The sequence below is a fragment of the Microcebus murinus genome, chromosome 8 (assembly GCF_040939455.1).
Source record: "Microcebus murinus isolate Inina chromosome 8, M.murinus_Inina_mat1.0, whole genome shotgun sequence".
NCBI classification, from domain to species: domain Eukaryota; kingdom Metazoa; phylum Chordata; class Mammalia; order Primates; family Cheirogaleidae; genus Microcebus; species Microcebus murinus.
Genome location: NC_134111.1, coordinates 83122126 through 83147532, shown reverse-complemented (window position 1 = coordinate 83147532; position 25407 = coordinate 83122126). Strand labels below are relative to the sequence as shown.

Genomic DNA, 25407 nt, shown 5'->3' with positions numbered 1-25407 from the left:
TTTTAAATATTCTAAATATATAAGTGACTAATGTAAAACATACATGAATAATCAGAGGCATAGTTTTTTAAATCTTTTCTAAAGTGAGAGTTATTTATAAATTTGCAGGTTTGAAAAAAGAAATGTTCAATTTGAGAACAGCTTCCACCAGATCTGTCACTAATTCTATTAATGCCACCATCCTTAGACTCGCTCATCTAAGTAAGGTATGAATAAAAATTCAAATTGCATGGACACTGAAGTAACATGAAAGACAATGTAGTACTGGGCTTTGGCAGGCACTTCCTTTTCCTCACTAGCTCATACTGTAGGATGTGTGGGATTGACGAAAATTGATCAGATGTACTAATGCATTTAGGTAGTAGAGTATGAATCCTAAATTGTGTATTATTTGGCTCTGGTTGACTAGGTAAAAGGCAATTTCTCCTACAAAAAATTTCTCCCACTGTTGATACAGTCACATATAATATTTTATGTTTTTAAAAGAAAACAAAAACCCTCTTCCATATATGTTAATGCTATTTAACAACATCCAGCAGTAAACACTCATTGTATTTATTACATATTAAGCATTAGCTAAGGTACTGAAAGAGTATGGAGATAAAAATGAACATATCCCCAATATCATGAAATTTATAGTATAGTGAAAGTGATAAAGATTATTCAATATCAGCTTATATTACTGTCATTACTTATTATAAAGAAAATTTTAAAGGGATTGTGTGATATAGGGGTGGTAAGAAAAGAAAAATACAACAGATGACACTTGATTTTTGACCAGAGTAACTGGGTAAAACGTGATGTCATAAATTGAGATGGGGAAGACTGAAAGTGCAACACATTTTATGAAGAAAATAAAATTTCTGTTAGGATCATGATAAACTTGAGGTGCTTATTTGATATGTGAGTGAAGATTTTGCATAGGCAGATAAATGTAATGCTCTGGAGCTTAATCGAAGGGTCTGAGACATCAGTCATGTTTAAATCTATAATATTAGATGAGAGTCCACAGTAGAAGGTATAGATGGAAGAGAAAACTGAGTGAGATGGGTGGGGAACTTGTGGCCTTGGGGTCATATGTGGCCTTCTGGATCCTTGAGTGTAGTATTTTGACTGAATTCAAATTTTGTGAAGTTTGGATTCAGTCAGGGGTCCACACTTGGGGATCTGGAGGGCCACATGTGGTTGTGAGGGCACAGGTTCCCCACTCTGAAAGAAGGCTGTAGTATAGAAAAAGAAATTGAGACAGAGTGGGTGAACGTAGGAGGAAACCAGGTAAGGGCAAAGTCCTAGAAGCCAGGTGAAGGAAGTGTTTTAGAAGGAGTGTGAGCCCATGTGTAATACTAACAGGGAAGCAAGTTATTGACTATCATGTGTGATAAGATGGAGGTTAAAGGTGTTTTCACTGGAGTAGTGGAAATAAAATGAGTTAAACCTAAAATGGGTTAAGAAAAAAAGACACAATTGGAGACAGCTTGTATCCAGAAAGCTACTCAAGGTGTTTGCTATAAGGAAGGAGAACATGAAATCAAGGGGCAATGATTTCTGTAATGTGTGTAAACTGATGGGAATAATTCAAAAGAAAAAAAAAATTCAAATTTTAGCAAATAATGAACAACTGCTGGAAAAATTTTCTATAGTCATCAGAAGGGATGAAATTCTCAGTGTGCAGGGGAGAAGTTGGCCATGAAAAAGAATAGAGATCATGTATCCGTTGTATCTAGAAGAAATTTGGAGCCTATAGGTAAAGATGCAAGTAGATAGTGAATTTGATGATGAGAAGATGGGAAAGTCACAACTTGTCTTCTTTAAATGAAACATAAAATGAGATCATCATTTTAGACTAGAGTTGGGGAAGCAATAGTGGAAATTCAAAAAAAGAAAAGATTTTCAGTAGTTCATTGAAGACAGACATCATCCAAGAAGTACAGTGTTATAGCTGGGCAGTGCTGAGGCACATCCACTTGAGATGTGTAGTCTAAATTAAAATGATGTCAGTAAGTATTGTGTTTTATTCAGCCATGTTATGATTGTTTAAATGTAGACATAGGTACTTGGAAATTGAGTTTACCCATGATTGAAATTTTGCCAGATGAGTGGAGGTAGAGGCCAGTGAGTTAGGATATATGATATATATGTTATAAATTAAAGAATCATAAGAACTAATTGAGTAATGAGGGAAGTTGGCAAATAAGGGAGGCTAATATATAATGAAAACACAATAGGGCCAATGATCTGAATATTCCAATAGCAAGAAAGATTATTGAAGTAGAGATACCAGATTAGATGGATTTAAAGGAGAGGAGATCCTAGTCTAAAAGTAGGGTACTTGAAATCAAGATTCTGGAGGTGGTACAGTTATTGGTAATGTAAATATTTTGTATTATCAATATGAGTGGGTGGTTGAATTCATTGGAAGTGAGTAGCAGGGGGTTGGGAAGCTAGCAATTTGGATGGATAGAGAGAATTAGGAAGATTCAACAAATATTTAGAACTTAAAATTGATTACCAGACTTAATGATTAACTGGATATGAATAAATTATAATAATAAACTGTTAATAATTTTTTCTAGATTTCTGACTTGCACAATTGGATGAATAAGGGTAACATGAACTGAGATTTGACCCAGTAGAGGGGTGCTAAATCAGTCATCCTGATTTTTGTCTCTCAGGATGAATTTGTGATGACTTTGACAGATCCAAGTGATGCTAAATGGGAAATTAAATATAGACATAGAAGTTTCTCCAACTGTTGATATCTTTTGAGAAATTTAGATGTAGTGGAAAGGAGAAAGATAGAGAAATAGTTGCAGAGGGAATAATATCAAAAGAAAGATATTTTGAAGATGGTTGAAATGTGAGTCTTTTGGAAGATATTATGGAGTGTGAAAAGTAAAAAGTACGAGAAAGGGAAGAGACTACCAATCATAGAAATTTTCTGAGAAAGCTAAAAGAATTAGGAGGCAAAGGAAATGTGCAAGGATTAGCCTTGGAGACAAAAAGACCCCCTCCTTCACCATTTATCAGGAAAGAATAAGTACACGATAGAGAAAGATGCAGATAGATGTATAACTTTGGTAGGCAAAGTCTGAGGGAGTTTTTGTTTAATGTTCTAAATTTCCTCTGAAGTTGTAGATGAAGTCATGTTGCCAAAAGGGAGGGGTATGTTTTAGTGTGTATGGCATGTTTGAAGGAGGGATGGTCTGGAAAATTAAATGTAAATATAAACTGTGCTGATGTTTGCATTTAATATATTCTGATATTAATTCACAAATAATCAATAATTTGCAATGTGTTGCTTTAGATATACCCTACTTGAAGGTCACCCTATTTTATTTTTGAAAGGGAAATAACATGCTGTGGTTTGTTATCAGTGACTCTGGACTCATTAAATTAGAAGGCTGTTAAATTCATAATCAGAATCTAACGGCATCCTATATGCATTCTGAGAAATTAACAGATTTCAATACCTGTAAGTGTTAATTGCAAAATGCTGATATGTAACAATTATCCCAAATTTCATCATTACCGCAAATATCAGCAATTGTGCAATGTGCAGGTACAGAACATTAGTAAATCACTACATCATGAAATACTTTTCCTATTTCAGTTTTATAATATGCTCTCAAGTAAGGAATTATGAAGGAAAGTCCCTTAAAATAAAATTCCTTTGGCTTCTGATTGTACCAGTGTTACTAAACTTATCTTCAAGAAATGGTTCTTGCCTCGGCAATTTGTCCATATGCCTTTCTCTTAAATCCATAGCAAGTAAAAGTAGAATTTAATATCCTAATGGTTAAAGCTCACTAGCTGTATTTTAGGTATTTATTTTTCTTTTTCCTGCTTTAAGGTTGATTATTTCTTTAATATGGTATAAAATAAAATTTAAAATTACAAAAGTAATACATGCTCAGTGTATATGTGTATGTCATTATGTTGGCCCTTTCACACATTAATACATGTACTAATACATATATACAATAATAAGGCTTCTTGTTTGTTTACAGACATGGGAGCATACTCTACACAGTATTTAGCAACTTAACTTTACTCATTTAATAGTACTTTAGGGATAGCCTTGCAGATCAACAGATGTAACTCTTCTTTATGGTTGCATTGCATTCCCTAGCATTAATGTATCACCAATCACCTATTAAAAGATAGGTTGTTTATAGTTTTATACCTTTTACAAATTATAAAATAAATAACATATATGTGTATATCTGGCACTACAAAAAGTATGTTTGACTAGAGATTAATTAAAATACATAGAAAATATTTGATTTTATTATTCAAATTTGCTAATAACTATTTGAAAAAACAAACAGGAACACATTAAAAATTATAGAAATTACAGCACAAGTTAAAACACATTTGAATTACAGTCTCAATGTAAAATATATAATCTTATAATAGATCATTTTCTTTCATACCTGCCTAAAATTAGGTGAATCCTGTCAAAGCATGGCTTCTAGATTTTCACCAGAAGTTGCCAAAGACTGCATGATTTACAAATTTCTTCTAATGCATTCATAGTTTCATTTATGGCATCTTTAATTTTTTATAGAGAGGACTTGTTGGATAAGGAAATTTAATTTACTCTCTTTCAAAGTTTGTTGATTTATTAACTGGTTTTAAGTGATCCTAGATGGTCAGTTATACATATATTTACCTTTAATATTTCAATAATTCACAGGATGACTTTGATCCTATATAGTGTGAAATAATTAATAAGTACAACTTATAGAATAACTTAGTAAGTCATATAAATGCCTAATTCTTTTATAAAATACTAAGCCTAGATTACTTAGAAAGGCTTTTCTTCTCTCTCTCTTTTAAATTACTATAGTTTTATTGCTTGATAATAAAGGATAACTGGCATGAATGTTACAAGATGGTGCCCATTGTATACTACGTTAAATTTATAGTTGTGTTCCTTAGATTGATTGGCTTGTTTGTTACTGGCTATTTGCAAATAGCTAAATACTAATATACTTAGTGATACCAAAATGTACCCAAAAAGAGATGGCTGTGTTCTCCAACAACTAACTTAGTGCCAGAGGGTGAAATTAGGGGCCATTAACTGCTATCTCTATTTTCTCTACGAAAAACTGAAATTTTGCATAAACTCAACTGGCATGATTATAAGTAAAGACAGGCTATTTGCCTAGATAACATCCTAGATGGAAAAATAAATATATGTAATGTGAAAAATTAAAAGACAGAGAAGAAAAAATTTTATTGATGTGCTTCATTTAGGAAATTTAAAAAGAAATACTATGTTTACTCCATGCTACTTCTAGATTATTTTCTTAATGACCGTTTACAAAACAAAGAGATTTTAAAACATCTTCTCCTGGATGTCCATAAACAATGCATAGCATCACATATGGCTGAATGTTAATAGTATATATAATTTTAATAATAAAAAATAGAGAAAGAACAGATTGAAAAATTAATATTCTCGCTAGGAAAAGACTGTTTCATGTAGATGTGGTTTTTTTCCTTGGCACTAATGATTTCTTTTGCATGTAAATGAAATGGTTTCAGGCAAAGTATAAAGTTGTCTTGGTATTATATTATTTCAATGTTATTTGAATTGGCTTAGGTTCGATTTTTTTTTCTTTTACATTATCTGGAGGCTGTGAATCTGTATTCAGAGCATCTGCAGAATCATAACATCTTCTAGGCAATCGCTTTTGAAAAAAATGGGTTTCCCCATAATTAGAAATGTGTTCTAATTAGGGGTTGGTTGTTTATATAAGTTTTAAAAGGAGTTATATTACTAAACATTGTTATTAGTTGCTTTAAGATGTGTTTTTGTGATTTCAGTTACAATAAACTTCCCCTTGGAATATAAAAAGTAATCCATTCTATATTAAAAACATTATTTAAAGTGAGGTACAATGACCAAAAGCTTTTGTAAAGGAGGGTTTGTCTTTCCTTCAAGTCGTCTGTGGAGTATTTTTAAATAGTAGGCAGAAACAGCCTCACCCTTCGTTTTTTTCCTTGGGTTACTTCCAATCAACTATGAATGCAGAGTTAGAAAAATTGGATATTGGTGTTTTGCCAAGTTAAATGCAAATGAAGAGTTCTGTCTCTTCCTGTTCTCTTTCTTGATCTCCCAGTACATATTTTCTTGATGTGTTAAGTTAGAGAAACATTTTACTACTTTTGAATTTTATCACTGTTTGAGAATGGATGACAATTAACATCCTCTCTATTACAACCCCTTAAAATTCAGAAACTGCATCTCTGAGGAAGCTCTATAAGCTTATATTTTGTGTTACTTGTGTAAATGTAAAGTCTCTGTCCCCCTCCCACCTGTATCCTTCTCCAGTGTGTTCAGTAAAGGCTGATGTAGGTAAAGCCTGGTCAACGGCCAAGAGAATGTGATGGTGAAGCACACGTAAGAGAAGCTCCAAGGCTGGTAAGTGTTAGCTAGAAAGGGGAAGGCCTTTGGTCTCATTTTTCTGCTTTTAAAAATCCAATTATCTTGAGATAATGCATTTGACATTATCTCAAGGGAAAAGTGGAAAATCTGGACAGTATTACTTTCTTCAGTTAGGATCTTATTTGGCTTTATGGGAAGAGATAGTATGAGTGGCTTTATCAAATACAAATAGTTTTATGTGTTATTCTATTTCATAACAAAAGTCTGGAAGTGGGGTAGCTATGGCCACAGGTTCCATGGATCCATAACATCAGCCCAGAATCTATGTCACTTTCTTGATCTTGCTGTTTTGGTAGTAAGATGGTGGCTGCAGCTCTAAGTGTTACATCTAAGAGCAGAAGTAGAGAAATAGGCTCCATCAGTTCTACCTGTCCTTTCCCTGGATTCCTCTAGCCAATATTTGCTTCCATTTCATTGGCCAGAAATTTGTTGTATGTTCACACCAGGATGCAGAGTGACTGGGGAAGCTATTATTTAACTTTTTAAAAATCACTAGATTGGAATATATTAGGTCACAGAGGATTAGGAATAACTATTTGGTTACTGTACTAGGACTTCGAATGTATGGTAGGTGTGAGGGACAAACTAAACTACAACAGACATAACAAAAATAACAACTTGTCTGAGGATTAGTTTCACTGCTTTGAGGAGAAAATATTATTTTACCAGTTACTATGAAATCAGGAATAAGCCAATGTTAGACACGTATCAGCTTCAGTTCAGAGAAACATTACATAAATAACTCTTCCTATTTTCTTTTCATTAAAGATATTTTAGAATTATGCTTTCTTAAAGTTTAAAAATATATAGGAAGTTCTGAAATTATTGTAGAATTTATATGCTTTCAAGAGTTGATTTAAGATATATAAATATTTATAGAAGTAAACTATTCATTCAGTTATTTATTCATATAATATTTATTTAATGCTTCTTTTCATGAGACAATAAACTAGGCTATGAAAAATATAAAGATGTCTGTGACACAATTCCAGCACTTAAAAGGATTATATTTAAACTTATAAAAATAGGAAAATACTATTATTTTATCTTTAAGCTCAGAATATGCTTGCTTATCATTACATAGATGAAGAGATGGGTGATACATCATATCCAGGGATTAAGTGTAAATATGGAAATAAAAAAAAATCTAATGATTGAGTTCTTGGGCCCTCCTAGATTTAGAGGTCAGGGAAATGAAGAGGAAACAGCAAAAATGACTAAAAAGGACTGAGGAGGTAGAAAAGAAGGTAGAGAAAGTGATGTGATGGAACTCAAGGAAAGACAGTATTTTAAGAAAGGAAAAATGATAACTCATATAAAATGCTACTTCCAGATTAAGATTAGCTCTAAGAAATTATTATTTAATTTGACAATAGGGAAACCATTGATGACTTTGATAAGGGCTGACTTAGTGGAGAGGCAGACACTAAAAATATGATGAGAATTGGTTCAAGAATCAAAAGAATGTAAGTAAAGTGAGCACTTTCAGGCAAACTATTTAAAAGATAAATTCAAAGAACATATTTCCACCATTGTTCCAAATACTAAAAGTCACATCAAGTTGGGGAATTGAATTTTTCAGAAATACATTATCACCTAAAATATCCCACTTAATATTTGATTTATTTGTAATAAATATTGAGAATTTTCTTAGAGAATGTTATTAGTAAGAGTGATAAAGCCAAAAATAAAAAATAAATGGGGAAATGATGACCCCAGACCTCATATGGCTTATAATTTACCTAGAAATAGAAACCAATCCGAGAGAGAATAATTATAAATATCTAAATGAAGTTTAGTCTGGGAGTATAAAAGAGACACATATGTATTAAAGACACTCTTGTAAATATCATAGCAAAATGAAATGAATTGGGTCACAGAGGTGGCAATAAAATTGAAACTGCTTATTAGCACTTAATTTACTTTATTTCTGGAACATAAGGTTATTCCTATGAAAATGATCAAATTATAAAAAAAAAAAAATGAAGTGGCCTCTTTGAGAATAGCTATGTTTAACTATCTTTTTCAATTAAAGAAGTTTCTTTGAGCTTTAATATTTAATGCCAAACTTTAAAATCTCCAGAAGGCGGATGCCTGGGAATTAACAATGAAATCAATGTAGGCTTACTAAGGCATCTGGCTCCGGCATGTGTTTCACCCAAGGTAAACAGCACCTCTATGGGCAACAGTATGAACAGGGTTTTTAAACGTACTAAATATTTTTAAGGTTTTTTACTCTAGTAAATGATTGGTCTCAAAAAGTCAGTAAGAAGATAAGAACAAAAAGATACTGAAATGGTAAGGTGGAATTCATGGTAATGAGAGAAGTCAAACCACATAAAATAATATAGTCTATCAGCAAAATGAAAGGGAGAGGAAAAAGCAGGAAAAAAGAAAAGAAAAAAGCCCTTGAGCTCCACTTTTCTTCCTTTGTATTTTGAACATTCCTAGAGAAAACAAAGTATTAAAAAAATGTAAAAGGAAGGACATGTTGTCTGTGATTCTTTTTAATTAAAACTGTGAAGCTATTAATAAGATCAGCACAAATGTAGGTCTTGAAATTAAAAGAGAAACAAATATACACAGAAATTTCAGATGTAGAGTAAAATGATAAGGAGATGTTGGATACCCTTTATCACTTCAAATCCATAGATCCAAAAGAACTCAATACTTTTCCTTCTAAATCTCTTTCTCCTGATTTCTTCTAAATGTTGTCTTTCTCCTGATTTCTTCTAAATGTTGTCTTTCTCCTGATTTCTGCATGTATGAATCAGCCTCATATTTACTCAGGCATGGGAGTCTAGCCATCTTTGACTCCTGCTTTGTCTCTTGTCACTGTTGATTTTATACTATTTATCAGTTCTGTTGTTAATAGTTTTTCCTCTGTCTTTTCTGTGCTTTCCTAGTATCTCTCTCATTGCCACTGATGATAACTATTAAAATAGTCAACTTAAACTAGTCTTTGCGAATACATTTTCTTTTCTCTGCTTACCTATCTTACAACTTGCTACCAGAATAATTTTCCTAATATACTCTTATAATTATATTTTGACAGAAGAAGAAAAGCTTTGGAGCTAAACATGCCAAGAGTCAAATCTTGACTATCTACTTGGAATGATTTTGACCCTGGATGGGCAAGTTAGATAACTTACCTAAGATTCATCATATATTAATAATTATATTGGAAGAATTATTTGATATAACATATATAAAATATCTAGCAAAAGTTGCAGTATTTATTAATCCTGCAAGAAATGACTAGTGACTCTATATTGATGTTGAAATTCTGGCTATTTTTCCTACAACTGTACCCACTTGAAGTTCTCTCCCATCTCACTTCATCCTAATCTTAAGTATGCTTCAAGGCCACCAACTCCCCATGAACAATTGGGATCTTCTTGGCAGAGAACAAGGCTGTTGTCAGGCAATATAAATAGAAAATGCATTGTCTGAAAACGGATGTGTGATATTTTTTAAGAAGGGCACTTTTTACATAAGCATTTTATCAAAAAATATTTTTTTTGGACAGACACGGTTGCTCATGCCTATAATCCTAGCACTTTGGGAGGCCAAGGCGGGAGGATCACTTAAGGCCAGGAGTTTGAGACCAGCCTGAGCAACAACATAGTAAGACCACATCTCTAAAAAAAGATAGAAAACTTAGCCAGGCATGGTGGCATGCACCTGTAGTCCTAGCTACTAGGGAAGCTGAGGCAGGAGGATCACTTGAACCCAGGAATTTGAGGTTGCAGTCCCGCTATGATGATGCCACTGCAGTCTATCCCTGGAGATAGAACAAGGAAGGCCCTGTCTCAAAAAAAAAATTTTTTTTCTTTAAGGCAAAAATTGAGGAATCTAAAGTATAGTGAAAAAAATCAAAGATGCTTTATATACAGAATTGTATATAAACAAGCAAAGTTATACTTTAAAAATGTATATGGATCTTCTGGAAATGAGACTGCTCTAAATTTGTATTATATAACTGTACCCAATAAACTGAACACAAATGTGCCAGCTTAATGTTTTGATGGATAGATAGATGCAACTTACCAATAGAATATAATCTCTCTTAGCAACATAGATGTCTGAAGTTACAGTACATAGAATAAGTGGGAATTTTGAGGTGAAGAAAAAATGCTAAATATAGGAAAAACAAATGGTGCCTGCAATGACTTACTTCTCTTCAACTTTCCTTCACAGAGCAGTGTTTATGTGATACTTTACGCTGTATTATGAAACTAATAAATTCCTTAGTGTGCTGAACAATTTTGATAGGTAGTGTAAACATATAATAGCCCTGTCCTCAATTTTTTAATCCTTTGCCCTATTGCTTCAGATTACCTTGTCCATGTAATGAATAGGTAATATGACGTAGTAGTACTTAATGGCTAAAGTATTTTGTCATTAAATGTTTATAATATTTTGTCTGTGTTGCTAAATGTATTTATATATATCTTGTCTAGGTAATATTATATAGACAATTATAAAATTATTATATAGTATATAGATATTATGATATTGTATAATAGAAATAAACTGTGAACAAATATGTTTGAGTACCAAAAATTCATCTGAGCTTTTTAAGAACTTTGATAAAAGAAAAGTTCTTTCTGGTCTAATTCCTTCTCAACACTTTACCTGTCGTGAATCACAGGTATAGAAATTCATAAGGGGATAATATATATTCTGAGGATGGTATCCTTAATCATGAGAATGCTTGCCTCAAAATCAAATGTATAAGTTTGTGTACTTTCCAAAACATTGTAAAAATAAAAAAAGCCAAAAAAAGACCCATAGGAAGTATAAATATTGTTTATAAAGAGAAAAGGGGATTACCATAAAACTATTAGAAAATTTTTCTCAGAAGCTAATCCTAGAAATAAAAGAATCGGATTATATGTACATATTGGTTTAATGGCAGTATCTCTACTGAAATACTTTTCTAACACTGTGGTATTGAATGAAATGTGACATTCACATATTGAAAAAATATTGGGCAAAAGGTTTAACACATGAGGACAAGACAAAAATATTCATATTTGTCTAGAAAGCGGGAGAGTATGTTATGATTCATTTGCTTCAGCATTTATACTTTTGGTCATATTTAAAATGTAGTAGAGGAATCTTGAACCCTGATCAAAGGACAGAGACATACTGTAATACTATAGGAGTCATCAAATAAAAACTGTAACTGTCAACTGATATCTACCTCGGAGTCTGACCCAGATCACTTTCATTTGCTCAGGAAGAAAAGATGTGTCATATTTATAGAGCATGTGGAATTCTGGGTCAGAATAAGCACAATTTGCAAGAGAAAAAGAGCTCTGTTAATGTAGCTCTCCTTGCCATAGGCAGTAACCCTTAAAATATCTTCTGGGGAATTTCAGTGTTTCCTAGTGTTTCAAGGACTCTTGTTTCAAGTCTGAACTGTTTTGGAGAAGACTGAACAGGGTAGCAGTGCAGTACGTACTGTCATTGTAATAGATACTGCTCGTCTTTGCCTTTCTTAAAAGAAATCCAGTTTTTTAAGCAAAAAAAAAAAAGAAACCAAATTCCTTTTAACTGTTTTTTTCACTAAGAAAACAAAATGATATGAATATGTAGCAATACAGACGAAATGATGGTTCAAGGAGAATTAAGATAGTAAGCTACAACTAAATATAAAATCAAAGGGTCTGTGAAAACCCCTCAATAAATTCATGTGTTTTTTGTATTCTCTAATATCAAATATAAGTATTTGAAGAAAAACCTGGTGGATGATATTTGTGTATTCTAAAAAATAATAATTCTAATATATCATCTTTAGAAAAAGATAAAATATAATCTAGCTGAAAATGTAATGGACTTGAAATTCCAATACATAAAATACTTGTATTACTATTTATGTTTGGTCTTATCTAGGTATATTAACTTTTCTGAGTCTATTCTTCTTATATTTAATATAGGATTTAAAAGATCTATATTATATATTTATTGTAAAACTATACAATATATGTAAAATGAAATTTCTAATTATAAAATGTACAAATATTGGGAATAATTATAATGAAAAGTATACAATCTATCTAAATTATTTAAATGTAAAGGTATTATATAGGACCAAATCAACCTTTTGCTTCCCCCTATGAAAAGGAATGACTTCTATATGAGGCTAAAAAGTCTGATATTTTCATTTTTATTGGATTATTTCCTATTGAAAATGAGTGGGTTGTTAGTGATACTATATGTGCTATAAAACCCATGAGTACCTAACGGCAGTCAAATCTTGTGTTCCTCTTATTGAAATAGTACTTAGGCTGTGTTTAAACTGCTTACATTAATTAATAAAATATTGAAAATGTTCTTATTTTTAAAGTTTTATTCCTTTTCTCAGTTTGGCACCTGTGAATGGATTCTAAGAATTTTCTCCTAAGAAAGAGTCAACAGGTTTTTGATCAACTTCATTTTCCTTATAGCAAGAGCAAGTTAGGAAACATATTATAGAATGCATCCCTGAGCATACATTTAATCTCTGGTTCATGATAGACTCATGCTTTCTTCTATGGCTACTATAAAACTTTCAGATGAAAGGTAGGATACAGGCTGATAGACAATGTTACCTAATTATATTTTTAAAAGAAAATATAACTTCACAGAGAATCATCACATTTGACCCTGGTTTATGAAATATTCATTTAAATTACATATATGTTTATTAGAGACAGTAATTAATTTATCTTCCCAGCACACTTGCTGGAAATAATACTAAAACACTCATGTATGAGTATAATGTGTGTGTGTGTGTGTATATATATATATATACACACACATACAGGCACACACATTTATATAGATGTGAAGACTTGTTAATTCAGGGTATTCTAGATTCCCTTAGATTGGGCTAAACATTTGATTTATTGTTCACACAAGGACACTTTTGAGAGTAACAGGGGTACTATTGATACTTGGACTGGCAGAAACTGAGACTGTCATGGCTAAAGTGGTGCATATAATTCACATAAGCTTAGAGATATTTGATTTAATAATAGTACTAGATATGATCTGGAGGAAAATTCTTCATATATCATGAATGTAAAAGACTATATAGTTTCCTACTGAGTTTATTTTTTATAAGCTTAGGTGAAGAATGTATTTATGTGTTTTTTAGCTGAGTTATTTGGTAGGTGCACAAAACTTACAACTAGTTAGAGGCAGACAAGTAATTAAAACTTAGATTGATCTAACTCAAAAGTGTCTTTCTGCCACAGTATACCACTATAATGTTAGGGACACTATTTTAACATTTTTTGAGACTTGCAAAGTTTATTATACAAAAAAAGCCCTGTTATATTCATCTCACTAGCCTATTGTTTTTGTTTGTTTTTACCTCCTGTGAACATTAAAACATACACACACACACATACACACACATGAAAAATTTCAGTTTAACCTTTAGTGCTCATAAATAAGCAGTAAAGCAGCTCTATGTCTGATCCAACAAATCCTGAAGACCTGACTTCAAATTACTTAGTTTAATTTATAAAAGTGAAACTCTCTGATTTAAAGTCAATACTATTAATTGCAAATCATACCATTAATGTATTATAGGACTACAAGTTGTTTCTTTTATCTTTAATTAAAAATTATCCTGTATTCTAAAAAAAATGAAGAATAGTAAAACTATATTATAAACTTAATAAACCTTTTATTTTGCGATGAACTTGTGTTACGTATAAAAAAACCTCATAGCATTCTTTGCAATGACTATATTGGTCAAAAGACTAGTTTTACCAATTTTAAAGAAAATACCTCTGTTCCTTTTAAAAGGATAGCCAGCCCTTATCATTAAATGGAAAGAGTATAAAAAATAATTCTTAGAAACATTTGAGTTTTAATCATAAAGTATATTAACTTACCACATTTTTTGTGATCTGATATCAGAAAGGAAACAGATCAATAAAGGAAAATATTTGGATGTTTAAAAAAATAAGGTTTCATGTATCCTTTCACATATTATATTTTCCAGGGAGAGGAATAGCAGGGTTCAAATATAGCCATAGATGATAAGGATGTATCTTTTTATATGAGCAGTATAGTTTTGGAAGATCCTGCCCTTTTATGAGCCAATTGTATTCAAGACAATAAAATATAATATATTGTGTCATCTCTGAATTTCTAAATGAAATTATGAAAATAAAATCATATGCTTTTAAGTAAATAAGCAAATTTCATTTGTGATTCAGAATTCCTATGATATTAGTTTCTTGAGTAGAGGGAGGGGGAATATCCATTTCATTATACTATTTCCAAATCATAGAATAATATAAGCTTATTGATCACATCGTTTCAGTTTAAGCTTGGATCTGGCACTTGAAATTTATATTTAGGGGACCTGAATAAGTTTAAACAACAGCCAAAAAGACAAACCAATCAACAAACACTAGCTACAGATGAGGGATTACAGAGTATTTATGGTCTCTCAGTGTTTGGCTCTTCTGATCTCAATAGTGTCATATCTGAGCTTCTTAGAGGTTCCTCTGATTCACAAGCATTCATAAACAGCCCAGTTGGCAATAGCCAACATTAGACATAGGAGAGAGACACAACAAATTAAAGAAGCAACTTAGGTAGTCATATCCTCTTTATCCAAAGGGTCTTCATAAAGAGTTAAGCATTAACTCTCAGGAAAAAAAAAATAGACTTCTATCCTACACCTACAAATATCTGGGAATTATCAAAATTGGGAGGAGTAGGAAATGTGTAAATAGTATTAACTTTTCAGATTACCTTTGTTTTATGGAATGTAATATTAATTATAAGAAACATGATGGTAATTAAATGTCTAAGACACATTAAACTATAATGAATAGAAAAAATATGCAGAAGCACTTAGAATGCAAAAGTGGACAGGGAATAACGAAATGAAATCTTAATTGAAAAAATGCAAAATAAACATTCAAGAAAAAAGAAAACAAGACCATTAACAAAACTAAACTTTTAGACAATGATTTTTTTCTATATTTTTCTTAAATTTAATAACTTTTATTTCAAAAGAAATATCAATACAATATAAAAATAAGAAAATATACATTAGTAAAAATAAAAAATAAGAGCACCGTGTTCATACCACTCAGACAACTACTATTTTGTGTCTTATTTTATATTATTCCAGATCTATATATCTATAGGTACATATGAATACATTTTCCCCTATTGTGATCCTACTCTTTTGTAACCCAATCTTTTCAGTTTATGGTGTATGTCTTCCTGTGGCAGCAAATTTTCATCTCATCCACTACCTAATTCATATTTACATTTCTCCAGGTATCCCCCAAAAAAGACTCTTCTAGCTGATTTGTCCAAACCAGGATCCAATCCAGGGTTGCATTTCACATCTAGTCATTATGTCTATTAAGTCTTCTTAGTCTACAACAGTACCTTTTTTTCATGACATTCACTTATAGAATGTTCCTGTTTCTCGATTTCACTGGTTGCTTCTTTGTGGTTAAGGATTTCTTTTTCAAAAGTACATTCTGTGAGATTATGAAGAATTTGGCCTCTAAAAATGTCTAGCAAAACATTAATGTATGATTTATTTTGTTTTTTAACCACTAGACCACCAGGGATAAAATATGATTTCTAGGCAAAGAAATTGTAGTTCTTTATTTTTTTCTGGTTGTACCTCTAACATTCCTGCAGAGTGTAATCGAAGAAAAAATAAAGTAATGCAAATCAACCAAAGGAATTGCTGTGGGAAAATATTTAAAGTAAATGCTAACCAGTAAAACAGAAATTACTGTCTAGTGAGTTTTTGAATATTATATTTTGACTGCTAAAGCCAGCTGAAGTATTAATAGTAATGATGTGGCAATTGATCTTCCTTGAAATAAGATGAAAAGATGTCTTGTTTTGTCCTATGAGAAGTTTGTTCTTAAAAAAATAAAATAAATAAGCAAACAAACACAAACTAAAATAGAGCATTTCTTTTCATTTACATTGACACATTTTCATAAATATATATCATCTATTCTTTTGAAAAATAAATAAGCAGAGAAAGTTTAGAGTTTGGTCTAAATGTACAGTTTACAAAATATTGGACACTACTGTCAATTATACATAAATTCTTTGTAATAAAAAATTGGGCAGAGGAAACAAAAATACAATCCTTTCTATACTAGTGATTTTTCATGGATATATTTGGTATTTCAGCTAAAAATTATGCCTTGGAGTGAAAACCTGAAATATTTTCTGAAATACATATTTAACTGGAATGCTCAAAAATATAATCTTACACAAATGAAAACCTATCACAATGATGAGTTTGTGTCCATACTATAGTTTAATTTTCTCAGTATAGACTTTTATATCCTTAGGAAATCCCATTTAGAAAAATCTAGTTGAATTATAGCAACATTTCAGTATGCTATAGTGCTTTGAGCTGTCAGGAAACAACCTTTTGGATGAACTACGCTTTTAGGTTTTTCTGCGGTTTTATATGACAATATAGCAGTCATAATCTTTAAAAGACATGACTTCATTTATAGTAGAAATTACACAGACGTTTTTCAAGAGCTCTTTAACATTTCAAGATTTTATTTACGGTCATCTACTATCATTATTTCTGACCTATCTTTGAGCAAAACTTTATTTTGCAAAGAAAATATTTTTTTCTATAAGAATGTAGTGTATAGAATAGATTTTTCTAAAAATAGAACTATAAGCTATAAAGTGCTTCATTATGGACAGTCTGATCATACAGGGAATTCTTTTTTAATTTTGATATCCATCATGGCTTCATGGTCAAATATTTGTTAGGTAACACTTGTGTGCTTCACTTCAGGTTATTTGCTATGGCAAATGAAATTAATATATTTCAGAACTCTGACCACTGAAACCTTATAGATACTGCTCTACTCTAGAACAAGAAAATTAAAAACCACAAATATTACTGTTCAAGCAAGAAAATATTTATCTTAGAAAACAATAAGAAATGATAAGTTTCAAAATTATATCATTGCTAAAAATACATTAGAAAAGCATTTTCAGAATAAAAATCTCCAATCGATCTCTTGCTAATTCCTATTTGGTACTGTTTACATCTTGCTATGTCTTACTTAATATGCAGACCTCTTTTATGAGAATACGATGCTTAGAATACACTTTTGATTATAATACTCCTGTCATCATCTCTGTGAACACTTTAACCTGTCTGACCCTTTATCTTTCTCCTTTCCTTTATTCTACCAGAGTTGCTCTTGGATCAGAGTTTCAAATAGCACTTTTGGCAATAACCACTCTCTCGTTGTTACCCTCTACTCTAGAAGTGTGGGGTTCATATGCGTCCAGACCACCCATTTTTACTTTGGAGCAGTGGTTCTTCACTGGAGGTGATGTTGATAGACCTTTGACAATGCCTGAAGATATCACAATGACTAGAGGATGGGGGTGCTGCTGGCATCTAGTGGATGGAGGCCGGGATGCTGCTATACATCCTAAAATGCACAGGACAGTCTTCCACAACAAACTAGTATCTAGCCCAAAATGTCAATAGTGCCACTGTTGTAAAAGTCCACTTTAGAGAAAACACTGAAAATAAAATTATAAACCATGGCAATGTTATTAAAATGTATTTTCCATTTATTCATAGATGATAGTAAAATTTTAAATGATTCCACACCAACATTTTGGCATATGTTCTTCATTCTGTTACTGAGCTTTACATTATTCATCAAATGGCATGTTGTGGCTGCTCATCCTCAAAGACTTGTTGAACATGCATGGTTTATTATTTCAAAAAGAGAAAAGAAAAGAACAAAACCTACAGTTTTTACTATGAGAAAGATTTTGGTAGATCCCCAATGCCATTTTATTTGCATTTCATCCAAATGACTAGACTTGTAAAATGTGGATAATGTCTTCTACAACTGCTGTTTCCACTTTCTGTGTCTTCTCTCTCTTCATACTTTTTTCTTTCGTTCTGTTTGGCAGAACTCCACTGATCGCAGCTGGAGTCATTGGTGGTCTCTTCATCCTGGTCATTGTGGGTCTGACATTTGCAGTTTATGTTAGAAGAAAGAGCATCAAAAAGAAAAGAGCTTTGAGAAGATTCCTGGAAACAGAGGTGAGATGTTTATTTCTGCTTTTCATGGGTTGAGAGATTTTCATTAGGTTTAGGTTTAGATGATATTGAGTTTTTTAATCCAAGTAAAATTCTGTTCAATTTCCCAGTGAGGATTTTATTTATAGTACATTAGACCAAGCTGATGAAAAATCGTATTATAAAGTAAAAGCAGTCAAGACAGTTTCATGGCTTCAAGTAGATAAATGGCGGGGGTCAAGAAAATTATTGTACTGGAGGAAAAGCAGACCTGCTTCTTTGTGTGTGTGTGTAGGGGAGTTCCCATTAGCAAGCTTCGGATGGAGGATATCTCAAAGCAGCAGAACTAGAAAATATCTGAGTAGAAGATATCTCAGTTACAGAACTAGGAAAACATCAGAAAGAGAGACAATTTTTCTGGTTCAAAAGATAATCAGATAGGCAAGTAATATATGCTTTACCTAGGATCATTAAATCAGTAGCCAATAATCTCATTATACCAGCAGTGAAAGACCAAGCTTATAGGATAAAGCTTAGTGTTGTAATCACACAGACCTTACAACACAATTCATGAGATTCATTTAATATTATGTATGGTGGTTATTGTGAATATGTTAATTACTCCTAAATGATTATAATTTCTTTTATATTGCTACACTGAATTCTCTAGCATGAAAGCTGATAGTTTTAGTTTTTCATTGTACAGGGAACATTTACAGACACTATGCATTTCTAGATCCTTCTTAACTTGTACCTCTCTCCTGATACAAACATTCTTGCCTATCTGAGCAATTCAGATCAAATTCTTTTCTGAGACTAAGTCTACCCTGGGTTTGTTTGTTTTCTTTCTCATTGTCAGTGTGACAAGCTGACTTTCCCTCTGAACACTAACAGGAATGGGAATATTCATTTCACTCATGAACTTTGTACACTGATAATAAAATACATTCTACCTTTTTCCCTCCAGAACAGGGGTCCTCAAACTTTTTAAACAGGGAGCCAGTTCACTGTCCCTCAGACCATTAGAGGGCTGGACTATAGTTTAAAAAAAAACTATGAACAAATTCCTATGCACACTGCACGTATCTTATTTTGAAGTAAAAAAACAAATGGGCAAAAACACCCGCATATGGCCTGTGGGCCCTAGTGTGAGGACGCCTGCTCCAGAAGTTAAACCTAGATAGAAGCATCATGTGGAGTTTTCAGGAAACTACTTGATAGCTACTTAAAGGTATTTTCCTTAGAAAATACTTTCTAAGGATTGGAGTTATCTGAAATTAAGGATGAGCTGTCTCATCAACAGACATGTTCAAACAAAAAAAAAAAAGGTAGTCAATTACACATGGGACAATCTAGTAATAATACTTTAGCTGCATGCCTATAGAATATTAATTTCATCACTTTCAACCTTGAACATGAGAATGAAAGTTTGGGCACAACACATGCGCTGTGCATATTTTCAACTTAACAATGACACTGGAGGCAGGTAGAATTCTTCCTTATGGCCAGCTTGGGGCAGTCAGTGGGAGAATTCTGAAAAGTGAATTATTATAAACTAGAGTTGGAGAAGAATTGAAGATTTGGAACAACAGTGGACATCAGGTGACTAAATAAATGGAAGAGAAATTCTGTCTTTTAATCACTTGCAGGGAAGACTCATTACTAGGAAAAGAGTTGTATTCCTTTGTTTTAGTTTTTTTAATTTGGTGCTTTATAAGAATTTCCTTCAAATTGTCATTTCCTTAATGAATAAATAGCATACTAATTGGTTTTATAAGCAGCTTCTATTTTTGTAGAAAATTATTGCTTAGGAGTAAATTATTTTACATTTGGATGTTAGATAATCATAGAAAGCCATTTCTCTCAGTAAAAATAAATATGATTTTATGCCATCATCTAAATAGAAAAGGAATTTTTAAGAGGATCAATTTAAATCCGTAAATACTGCTAGGAATTTGCATCAGAGGTGAAGAACTTATTGAATCTTGATATAATGTTGGGATGCACCTAAAGTTGATGCAATTTCCCCAAATCATTCTGCTCTAAATTGTCTTTCTTATGTTAAATTTTCCAACACGCACTGACTGAAATGCACTGAGATTCACTGTAAGCTTGATGCTTTGGTAGATGCAATGATTCAAAAATGTATGGATTAGACATCATCCTATTCCTTCAAGAGTGACAAATTCAGTGCCTATAATATACCAGGCAGCATTCCAATGTCATCTTATTTCCTCATTTAATGATAATCTAAGGTAATTATTGTTATACCTATTTCACAGATGGGAAATAAGAGGCTAGGGGAGGGGAGGTGCTTTCTAAACCTGTGAGTGGCAGCACTGGCATACAAACCTCCAAGTTTAAACTCAATTCTCTTTCCACCATATCCCTGCTGGCAAAATGATACTATGCTTCGTTTAAGGGTATAATATTAAAATTCCTTGAAAAAATGTGTTTGTAGAAATGTTTTAAATGATACCTGAGAAAATTGCAGGAAACTAAGTCTCAGAAGTTTTCAAAATCTGAAATTACTTATTACATGGTATATGCCAAGACATATATATATATATATATATATATATATATATATATATATATTTTAAGTATATGTAGCCCAAAGTGCTGAAGCCCCCTCCCCAATTTTGCTTGTGATTTTATATGACTTTTATATGATTTTATATGACTGTGTGATATTTAAAAATATTTCACAAAAGTTACTCATTATACACACAGTGCATGTATCAAAATCTACCAAAAACTCCTGTACAGTAGAGTCTACGTCAAAGGGGTTTCTGCTATAGATTCATTTTTAGATTTAACAAATAATTTAGTGATTCTTTCTGAGTTTTTTATGTGACATGAACTTAGTTACATCTTATCAAATTTACCATTTTTTACAATATACATTTAAAAACGAAATTAGAAGCAATTAGTTGTTAAACTGTTAGCAAATAGCCTGTTTGTTGGTCATTTTTATCACACTCTTCCTAAAATTCTCACTAGAGCTACCCTTACCTTCAGGTAAGACTGTTCCACTAAGGGGGCTGTTATATTCACAGACGCATGATATTAACACCCACCCTGGAGAGCCACAGTGAGCTCCATTTTGTAAAGAGGTGAAGAGGTGTCTTGAAATACTATGATAATTTCAAGAGCATTTGAGTAGGAGTAGCCTTTAATTATTTCTTTAGGCTGGAAAAAAAAAAAAAGAACAGGATATGTGTCTATGTGTAAAATTTAGTTCCTTTATTTAACTTTAAAAAAAGGGGAAAAAAACCTCTTATTTCTCTCATTTGCTTTTTTCTCACATATAGATAAAAACCTGAAATTTTAACCTAGGATAGAGGCTTTTTGGTGCCCAGAGTCTCTCTTAATGTGTATTTCTCATATATGAAAATAATTGGCACATATTCAAATACCTTTCCCCTACCTCATTCATCCTCTCTAGCTGAATTCATATTTCAACTATAACATCGAAAACTATCAGCTTAATTTTACTTCTTTGGCCACACCCAGCCCATCTCATGACCTGGCGTTTTCCACCCTGAACTCATCCTGCAGACCTGCCCCACTCCCTGCCACATTACCTATGTGTCTTCTTCCATTCCCCTCTGCTGTGCCCAGACTGCTCTTCACTGTAGCAGTGCCCACCCAGGGTCTACCCCTTTTCATTATCTCAAGACTGATCTTCAAGTGTGTACCTCCTCTGGGAAGCCAAAACCAGTGAGTCTCATTTCCCAGTGGATCTTTTATTCCTTGCTTTTAATAGCATTCATTTATGATCTAGAATCAAATCGTAGACTTTTAGAATTTTTAACCTAACAAGTACACTCTGGCCTTGATACTTAAAGCATGTTTAAGGACCACCATAGGCATCACCTGGAGTTCTGTGAATTTCAAGTAGGCAAAATTTCAAGCCTACTCCAGACCTACTGAACCAGGACCTGCATTTAACAAGAACTTCAGGTAACTCACACATACACAAAAATTTTAGCAACGTGGGCCTGGGGTATCGGCATTGTGCTAATTTTTCTTCCCTCTCTTCTGATGTGTTTGTCCTGACTTACCAGATAGACTTTTAAGCTCTAAGAAGGCAGCATTTCCTTTTTTTCCTAATGTATCAAATCTCCTATGTTAGGATACATCAAGGTAGGCACGCATTTGTTACTTGTATTTGCCCTGGCAAAGAGCAGGGCAAGAGAAAGGATAGAGTCTAAAGGAATACATGAATGTTGTGTCTGCGCATATTACAAAAGTATTGTTTGTCAAAGAAAAGTGTATTTGTGTGTTTTTTGCATGTATAAGAAAGAGAACTAGAGAGAGAGAAGGACTGGTTGATGGATTGAAAGTTGTATAACCTTATCCTTTTTACTTTGCAGTTGGTAGAACCCTTAACTCCCAGTGGCACAGCACCCAATCAAGCTCAACTTCGTATTTTGAAAGAAACCGAGCTCAAGAGGGTAAAAGTCCTTGGCTCGGGTGCTTTTGGAACTGTTTATAAAGTAAGTAAAAAACAACACACACTGTCAGTTAATTTAAGTGTTGTTTCAGACTTTAAAAACATAATAACCAGAGTTATTACTTTAGCCAACCTAATTTCCTTTTATTAATAATATTCAGAGAGGAAGATCTATAGAAGTATAGAGAAGTGGCTGCACAAATGAATTCATTAATTTTTATTGAACAAGCTGGCATGGATTTATTGAGAGAAAGACAGGAAACACTGATACAAAGCTTCTTTCTCTCAATGCCCTCTCCTGAGCCCCTTTTAATATCCTTTTTCCCTTGGCAAGTTATCATCATCCAAAATAGCCAGCTCCAACCCTTTTTCATTACCCCTACATAGTACTCCATGAAATCCCAGGCATGCCTGGGCAATGCGCCATAGTCCCTTGCAAGGAACAAGACCCCATCTCTACTAAAAATAGAAAAAATTAGCCAGGTGTGGTAGCACACGCCTGCAGTCTCAGCTACTTGAGAGGCTGAGGCAGGAGGCTGGCCTGAGCCCAGGAGATTGAGGTTGCTATGAACTAGGCTGAAGCTACTGTACTCTAGCCCACATGACAGAATGATACTCTGTCAAAAAAAAAAATAATAATTAAATTAAATTAAATATATAAATGTTTTAAAAAGAGTAGTTATTTGTTGTCCATGAGTGTTTCACCTTTATTGAAATTACTTATAATAAATGTTATTGGCAGTTTCATAAATTTGTTTGCATTTTATGCCTGGCATGTATATGGCTGACCCTAAGTTTCAATCACTATATCAGTTGTTATAAGGACATATTGTCTTAAACTATAAAGTATTATTACTGACCATAGAAATGTAAATTGGCTTAACCAATTATTTGTGGATTTTTTTCCTCCTAAGTAGAAATGTGTTGTGTTTAAGCATTAAAGATTGGAACCAATATCATGGGTATCAGCATAGTTGAATTTTTATCTGGTCAGGCATAAAAAATAATGACAATACTTATTTTAAAAAGCAGTACAAATTAGTTCACATTGAATTTATATTTTATTTTATAAGTATACTTGAGAAATACTTTAATATTGATTCTATATCTTTATAAAGTAACCTCCCTACAGCTATTTAATTGAGTAATAAATAGTAAGCCTGTTCTTTGCCCCAAATGCCATCAGTTCGAAAATGTAGCCTGTTGGTCTTGGGCTTCTTTTTTCCTATTTCTACTTTAATTTTTTAAAATTATATATAAGAATATTATTTTGCATTTGACAGATACATTTCCCTATTTACTATTACCATGAAGAACACAACCATAAATTCACTTTCTAAAGGTTAAAGTCTTTTATTTTCTGTATTATTATTGTACTTCTGAACAATTCTTGTGTTCAGGTCTCCTCCTATTATTACAACTTTGGGTAACACAAATACATATGTTTCAGCATAGAAGTTCAAAGTGAAAAAACATTTTTACCTTTTTATATGGCTACAACCAGCTGATATTAAGAAAGACAGGAAATGGAGATATTCTGTTCAGGAATATCAGACTATTTTTTCTTCCTCCTATTTTAATGTTAAAACTCTTACAAAAAGTCTTTTTAGAGGTCAGTGCTAATAAATTAAAATTTGAGATATTTTTCTTCTCTTGACCTCATATTTGCTTTTGTGTTCATTTGGAACAATATGTCTCTTAAAAAATATTCTTGTATGATCTGTTGATCCTTGTATGTCTTATACAAATCATTGTCCCCATTCAAATCTTTGAATTAAGTTTACCCAGAAATGCTGTTATTTAGCTTAATGTTGTACCTTACATAAACTCTACCAACTTACTTTCCCAGGGCATAGATCTCATTCAGATATTGTATTTTGAAAAGAAGAGAGAATTAGCAATGGCCAATATAAATATTTTATACTTCTTCAGAGATAATAAAATCCTTCACATATACACACATGCTTTTTAATAATATAGACAAATTAATACCCTCTACCCATTCCCTTTGAAAATTAACTCTCAAATAAGTACTGTTGAATTAATTCATAAATCAATCTGAGGTTGAGGATCATGAGAATATGCTTTTTATATTTCTTTTTTGTTTTGTAGAATATTTAGAAAATATGCAAGCTGAAACAGATCTCTAACATTACTTAGCCCAATCTACTAAATTACTAAATTACAAATGAGACAACTGGAGTTCAAAAAATGAAACAACCTTCTCAAAGTCTTGAAAAGTTGACCTCATCCAAATCAGATGTTGTTATGCTATTCTATTTCAATCATTTATTCACTATTCAAAGCCTTTTTCATGCATAAAAGTTAAAATTAATAATGGTATAAATACCTTAAAAGCAGAAAATATATATATGTATCATATATATGTCATTCATCTTCAGATAATGAAAGCAGATA

General features: G+C 32.3%; 1 protein-coding gene across 6 annotated transcripts in view; it reads left to right on the top strand.

The window, feature by feature from the left end:
• ERBB4 (erb-b2 receptor tyrosine kinase 4) overlaps positions 1 to 25407 on the top strand; it is a 1053313-nt gene that overhangs the window by 812784 nt on the left and 215122 nt on the right. For all 6 annotated transcript variants that reach the window (XM_020288223.2, XM_020288220.2, XM_020288224.2 and 3 more), the window contains 2 exons: positions 18422 to 18554; positions 22910 to 23032. In XM_020288223.2, the coding sequence (XP_020143812.1) occupies positions 18422 to 18554; positions 22910 to 23032 (256 nt within the window). The remainder of the gene's footprint in view (positions 1 to 18421; positions 18555 to 22909; positions 23033 to 25407) is intronic.